This window comes from Mus pahari, chromosome 13 (genome assembly GCF_900095145.1).
Source record: "Mus pahari chromosome 13, PAHARI_EIJ_v1.1, whole genome shotgun sequence".
NCBI lineage: Eukaryota > Metazoa > Chordata > Mammalia > Rodentia > Muridae > Mus > Mus pahari.
Window position 1 is genome coordinate 77,526,107 of NC_034602.1, and position 7,776 is coordinate 77,533,882.

The 7,776-nt window shown below is 36.4% G+C and overlaps 1 protein-coding gene across 1 annotated transcript in view; it reads left to right on the top strand.

Annotated features, from left to right (window-relative positions):
• Mob1b (MOB kinase activator 1B) overlaps nucleotides 1-5,924 on the top strand; it is a 31,121-nt gene extending 25,197 nt beyond the window's left edge. The window contains exons 4-5 of the mRNA XM_021210330.2: nucleotides 396-559; nucleotides 3,424-5,924. Of these exons, the coding sequence (XP_021065989.1) occupies nucleotides 396-559; nucleotides 3,424-3,501 (242 nt within the window). The 3' untranslated portion in view covers nucleotides 3,502-5,924. The remainder of the gene's footprint in view (nucleotides 1-395; nucleotides 560-3,423) is intronic.
• The last annotated feature ends 1,852 nt before the right edge of the window (nucleotides 5,925-7,776 follow it).

A 7,776-nucleotide genomic window follows, 5' to 3' on the forward strand; every position in this document is an offset into this window, starting at 1 on the left:
GAGTGTGTGTGTGTGTGTCTGATATATGAAAAACACTTTTTAACATAACTGAAATGGTTAGTACATTAATTATGTTAGCACACATTTGTGTAGAGCTTATTGTTAACAAATCTATCAACCTGAGTGTGAGTTTTAGCGTTGCTGCTGCTTAGGTGTTTATTTGTAAAGTGACAGTATGTTAGAAGAACAATATACCATAAAGAAGAGTCATTCATGTTTAAGAGGCAGTCTGGAGTTTACTTTCATTCATTCTGTGCTAAGAACTTTGCAGAGATTTTATGTATGTGTGGAATAGGGATTCGTGCACAGTTCCCAGCCCTGTTGCTACTTGATGACAAGTCATGCTGCTTTGTGCTCCTCTCTCATTAATAGAGGGGCGATTATCTCTTTACTAGGTGTTCCATTCCCGAAGAATTTCATGTCTGTGGCAAAAACAATACTCAAACGCCTCTTTAGAGTTTATGCTCATATTTATCACCAACATTTTGACCCTGTGATCCAGCTTCAGGAGGAAGCACATCTCAATACATCTTTCAAGCACTTTATTTTTTTCGTTCAGGTAGGTTGACTCACTAAGCTTTTATTGCTTCGTGTTTATCTTTAGAATTCTGTGATGAATAAATGAATAAATGAATAAACACTGTCAGGATAGATTTTGTTCTCTCTAATCTGCATCCTGTTTTGTCTTACACCTTCTGTAATGATGGGCCTTTTGCTCTTTAACTTCATTAGTCTTCCCAGTTCATGTTAGGCAAGTCTAAAATGGTTCTAAGAAGCCTTGTGTTGCTTGGACTGCTTCAATTTCTAGGCCATAAGGGACTAAATAAGAAACCTGAATATGAGTCAGATATGATGGTACTTGCCTATAATCTTGGCACTTGGGAGGCTAAAGCATAAAGATTATACTAGACCTCTACTTGCTAAGTTTCAGACTATCCTGGGCCAGAAGATACTGTTTCAACAAACACAAAACGGATAGACAATACCCAAAACCAACAGAAGCAAGTAACAAACAAAACCAAAGTAAAAAAAAAAGGGGGGTCTGAATCTGAACTCTAGTTGGGCAGTCATTCTGCATTTGGTTGCGAGTGTTTTAGTATTCCTTCAAACCTCTACTTTAAAAGAAAAAATCTTGGATTTTTTGTGACAGGACTCTTTTCTGGATATATGCTTTGAATATCACATCCTTTCCCCCCATTTATTTTTAAAACCATATTCTAAATGACTTTGAAGCTATAACTGTCTGTCATGGGCAAGGAAAGAAAGATCAGTGTGTTCTAGTGGTCCCTTAAGAGTTTGAACTGACTTGCTGGTTGATCCTCAGAGAGCTTGCCTTAGAAATGTAGAGTGAGAAGCCAGGCATAGTGGCCCTACACACAGTCTCAGTGCTCTGGAGGCTGAGCAGGAGAATCAGGAGTTGAAAGCTAGCCTGGGTTACTCCTCAGTCCCTTGTCTCAAACAAGGAAAGAAAGAACTATATATTAGCATATTTTTATTTAATTCTCTAATTAGAGAAATAAGGAAAGGTGAAAGAGTTGGAAATAGATGAGCCAACTAGTTTTTTTTTCTGAGTCGAGCCAACTAGTTTTTGTTTGCTGTTTCTGTAGAGATTAAAGCAAGTTTTACTTTGTGTTTTTGTATGTGAGCATAAGTGTATTAATGTTGTCTTTACTTTCCACTGAAGAAACATGTCCACTTCCATTAATTGATATTCCTTACAGTAAAGGCACATTTCTTTCAAATTATCCGTGAAAACACATTTTGAGGGTTTGTGACTTCCCAAAACCTTTTTTTTTTTGTTTTGTTTTTTGAAACAGGGTTTCTCTGTATAGCCCTGGCTGTCCTGGAACTCACTTTGTAGACCAGGCTGGCCTGGAACTCAGAAATCCGCCTGCCTCTGCCTCCTGAGTGCTGGGATTAAAGAGGTGCGCCACCATGCCCAGCTTCCCAAAACTTCTTGGGGAGTTATGTGATAGTCTCCTCTGGAGACCCTAGCAACAAACCCCACTTCATTCTAAGATTTGCATTCATATTTTAGTTAGCAGAAAATGATTGCCAAAGTTTAAGTTTTGTTGGGTCAGGAGTAAATATTTAAAAGTGTTAGTTTTACTTTGCTCTTTAGCCATAAAGTATAGTTTTTGCTATGTGGTAGCAAATAGTCGGGGCCAATCTAGAGAATTTTGCCCATCACAATGTACTATCAACACCCCTTTGATTGAGAAGACCGTTGTTTGGACTTTGGATTTAGGAATCCTGCTCTGGCCCCATACATTCTTGCTCTACAGGGCCAACAGCATACTTGTCCAGGTCCCTTTTTGTAGCTTATGTACTTAGAATATATGTGATCCTAGAATTCCTTACCCACTCCCAGATAAACATGGTTGATGTTTAGTCTTTGGAGACAAGGTCACATCTCTGCTAGGTATAACCCAGATGATACCTGCTTGTTACAAGAATGTGCACAGCTCTCATACATACCAGTCAACTTACTTTTACTCATTTGCATGAGGCCCCTTTGTATGTAGATGAAGCTCAGGGTTGGAAAAGCCAATGGTTAACTGAGGGCCAGGAACTCCAAGCTGGCTCTCCTCATGGGATTTACTTTCTAGTATAGAATCCTGAGGAGTTTTTGAATTCTAAATTTGAATCTGTCTTTTTACTTACTCTGGACATTTGTCAAGACAGGAAAACATGCTTTATTTAACAGTGTTACTTTAATGTGCAGTACAAAAATGTAGTCATGTGGTATCTATTCCCACATATTCTTGGCCCAGACTCCACCGATCTGAGGGACAGGCTTGTAGTATTAAGGCTAAGGCTAAAGTTCTGACTCATGCTTGGCATATGAGGGCACTGCTCATGGGTTACCCTGGGAGTTGAGAGAGTCCATCTTACGGAAGATTGAAAGTATAAGTGACCTTTATTCAGTTTTTAAAATTGTAGTTCTGGAGAAATCATTTAAAAAGTTGTTTTAAAAGATATAGTACGTTAGTTATTGGCACAGTTTGAAGCTTTCTGACTTAAGTTTTTCATGGCAAAATCTTTTTCTTTGCAGTGATATCAGATCCCTATTTAGTTTGACACATTTCAGTATATTCTTTTCAGCAGGAAGCAACAGCTCCCACTTACTGATTGGCAGTGGGAGCCAGTTATACAGTACTCCAGGTACTCCGTGAAGTGGTCAGCATCGTTTACCACAGTTAGTATCCACAATAGGGGCATGAGGTAGGGGGATTTACGTTTAATATTATAGATATTTAATGTTATAGATATGTAAAAACAGAGCATCAGGGGAGCTTAAGTGATTTTCTTAAGGCAATGAATGATTTAAATAGTGATTACTTACTCCAGAAACTAATACCTAGTACTGTTAATGGTAATTTGCTTTGGAATTAGATGCAAATAATGTTTTGCTGTTTTTAGGAGTTCAACCTTATTGACAGACGAGAGTTGGCACCACTGCAAGAGCTGATTGAAAAACTCACCTCAAAGGATAGATAAAAGGATGCAAGCTGTGCAAACTCTTCTTCAGATGGAACTGTGTACAGTGTCGTTGGCTTTGTTATAGTTCATCTTTATCTAGATTGTTTCTGTTTTAGGTTTTGGGGCTTGCTTGGGTTCCCTTTTCTCTTCTGAATATATAAAATCATATTCTGTTGCTAGAGGAAGCCGAGAACCATCTCTACATTTGAAAGGGCAAATTTTGTCGTAGTGGTATACAGTATTTTTTTCTATTTTATTTTTATCAATCTGGTTTTGGTTACTTGAGGAATTTTTATGATATTGTATGCTGGAAACAAATGCGAACTGACTGAAGTGCTGATGGACTGGGTACTGTGTTCTGTAAACTGTGGCCCACTTTGAAGTCCTTAAAAAAGACTTACATGTTTTTAAGTGCCTTGATAGGCTCACTTCTGAGGTGCAAAGCACAGATATAGGACTGAACAAAGCTTGAAACAATATTAGAATTTCTATCTAGGGCACTTACTTGTGCATGTTATGAAGTTATCTGTTATAAAAGCCATAGTTATTCAAATTGTTGATCTCCAGCTTTTACTGTGTTGAAAAAAAAATTTGTAAAGTTGTGCATGTAGAACATAAATATAAAACAACAAATTATTTCTTAATTATTTTTGACATAATTTGTAAAGGTGTGCATGTAGAACATAATGTAAAACAACAAAATTCTTAATTATTTTTGATATTGACTAATATAATCTGTTCAACAGCCGTTTAAAGTTCTACAAGCAGGTCTTTTTCCATCTCTTAATATCTGTGATATTGAAATTTGAGGATGTTGAAATGCAATAGATACTGCATTTCAGCTTCTTTCTACATGTAAGTGCACTGTAAGTGTAAAACTTCAGGTTATATATACAATTGTCATCTTCAGAAAGGATGTTGAACTGTGAGGTTTCTTAGCAATTGCCAAATGAGCCGTAAGTGCAGAATCCCTTTGTACTTTAAAGAGGAAAGGAAAAATGAGACCTGTCATGGCAGGCATTAGTTTGGGAAATTAGGATTAATGTAGGAGTCAGATTCTAGAAAGTCCTGTTTTAAAACCCTGGGATAGATTGGTGCCCATTACTTACAGTCTGGGAGACTTCCTTTTAGAGATCAACTTCTATGAGAAGTTAAACATAAGTAATTAGTTTTAGGTACAGACATTAAACATGGAATTAACAACTATTTGGGGAAATTAATCACTTTTTAGCATTTCCATTCAGTGAATGGAGCTGGTATTTGCCTGTCATTTTAAATGATACACTACCTTGATTATTGGTGCAGTTTGAAGCATCCTGACTCCTTATTTTTCCACTGTGAGAAATCTTTTTTCTTTGTAGTGATATCAAGTAATGAAAATGTTAGCTCAGTAGTTAATAACTTTTAAATATTATTTGAGATGGCATCCTGTTAAATTATCTTCATCAATTACAGATTCAGGATTTGGTTTTTGAATAAATACTGAAGTTCTCTCCCCTTCAGTTTTGTTCTTGAGAAATACTCTTTCTAGACTCTGAGTTTTAATTTTATCAGTTTGGATAAATCCCCTTCCCTCAATATTCTCTCTCTTTCTAGTTAGAGACACATACTTTCAAACTTTAAACTAGAAATGCTTGCTGTGAATTTGTATACAACAAAGAGTGGAAAAGAGTCTAAAATGAAATGAACAAGTGGACAGTGATACAGTTGGATGCCCTTATAATCATGATCACTAGGAACTGCCTTTTTCTCCATTTGATTTCTATAATGGCAATTACTTACCAAGTACCAATAATAAAGAAACAAGAGAGTTTGGAAAAGGTAGATAATCCTGGCATTTATTAGTAATGCTTATTTATCAACTGACAGCTAGCCGACTTCTTTAAAATATATTTTTTTTTAGTATCTAAATAGATAATATCAACCATTATGGGTTGGTTCAGAATTCTGATGTTTGATTCCTCTCTATACAGGAAATGAAGCACATAATCACTAACTAAAATAGTCTTCCGTAGTATATGACTTTATATCACCCCTGTAACAGGGGTTTTTTATAGCAGCAGCATGTAGAGAGAGAAGTAAGAGGTTGCTTCTGGTCCTTTAAGCCTTATTATACATATTACACTGTCAGAATGGAAACCAGTCCTAGAAACTAGTGCTTGACAGTAGGACTTACCACTCTGTGTGGAGAGCAGTTTCTGTTCACTTTGCCAGAATCTCAGGTGCTATGTTTTCAAGTCAGCACTCGAGCTTTGGGAAATGAGGAGATGTGTGTGTGTCTGTGTGGTGAGAAAGTAGACATTGTCCTGGGGAAAGGCCTGGCAATTGTCCACGGTGCTGGGTGGCTATAACTAAAGAAACACCAGGATACAAGAGAAAGTCAATTTAATAAAAATTTTGTTTGAGAGTAAAGTCTCTCCTACCCCCCCCCCTTTTTTTTTTTTTTTGAGACAAGGTCTCTGTGTAGCTCTGGCTGTTCTGGAACTCACTCTGTAGATGAGACTGGCCTTGAACTCACAGAGATTGGCTTGCCTCTGCCTCCCAAGTGCTGGGATTATAGGCATGCAAAAATGCCGTTTTATAAAGTAAGGATTAAAACATGATTTTACAGGAGAGCTTGCTTATAAATGTCTCTTAGGTTCTTTTCAGAACTGTTAATTTATAAATAAATAAGATAATTATCCCCTTTTATTTCTTTCTTTATTTTTTGAGATTGGGTCTCACTATGTAGTCCTGGATTATAGACCAGGTCTCAAACTGTAAGAGATCTGCTTGCCCCTGTACCCCAAATGCTGGGATTAAAGGTATATACCACCAAACCTGGCTACCCCATTTTTTATACAGTTATAAAAGTGCAAGCTGGTTTTCCTATTCTTTCATAAGCCCATCCCATACAATTGAATGTAGTAAGTTATCATTATAGTTATTCACATTGCTTTGGTTACATGTGGACATGATGAAGGAAGATTTAGGAACTACTTCGTTGTCAGAGTGGTAGTGAAGAGAAACTGAGTGAAGTATTTGCTGTTAACAGTAGGTCGTACGGCTGGCCTTGTTCATTTGCTGACCTTTGCTTCCCCGTGCCATAGAAGCCATGCCTACTAGACTGCCCCAGACAGAAAGCACGTGTGTGGTGGTGGCTGTGGAGCTCTGTCTACCTTAAAATGAAAGATTTTTAAATTGTCACCTCTTTTTAACTTTCTTTTGCTTGTCATTGTAAACTCTAAATGGTCAACATAAAGTTCGCAGAGTATATTTTAACATGCATTTCAGAGATACTACCTGGATTATCAGGATAGATGAAGCACTACAATCTCTTATCAGAAAATGGAAATATGGATTTTTATATTTTGCATATTTCATCACTAGATTCCATTTTATGTAATGGGCATTTTCCTTGCTTATGGGGAAAGAAGCAAAACAGCAGATTTCTTTTATAGCTTTGTCTACATCCTCTCTGAGAGAGATTTTGATAACCACTAAAATGGTAGATTATGTAAGATGCAAATACTAAGTTGTCACACTGCCTTTTAAGATGAGCATGATATACCTTAACATCCAAATGAGAGTTGACCTTCAAAGCAGTTCTCTTTGGAACATTGTTTATTTCGGCTCTGTTATAAAATATGTTTCTGGAACTTTGTCTTATGTCATAGGTGCTTTGAGAATTGACTTACGACTATGTAAGAAAAATCAGTTTCATATTTTTAACAGCACAAAAACAATTTTTGAAGTTTAGTAGAACCTATATTAACTACCAAACCATGCCCACTGACTTTGCTGTTAACCAAGCCAGCGTGGAAAGCAAGGGTATATTTTAGGCTCTATATCTGCGGAGATGAGGGCTACAGATACTGACTGCATCACAGAAATATAGGTTCCGGATGTTACTATTGGAAGTTGGAACCATTATTTACACATGAGAACTTTTTTTAATTACTTTGTATTTATATAGAATTTTAAAACCAAGGTCTTTATCTAGAACTTGCTTTCTATTTTCTCTCTTCTCCCTTCTCCCCCTAAAACTTTTTAAATTGTGCTTGGATAGTTTTTTTGTTTGAGAGGATAGTATGGAAAATGGATTCAGTACTTAGAACAGCAATTTAAAGAAACAAAGCCTTTACCTCCATTGTTTTATATTTTGTTTTGAACATGTTTTTCTTTCAATTTTTCTTTAATGAAAAACTGGAGATTGATGTACAGGGAAATTGGAAACAATTTTATTATTATGCCAAATTTTAGCCTACCTATCAATACTATTAAAAAGTCATATAAGTATTTAAAACATATCAT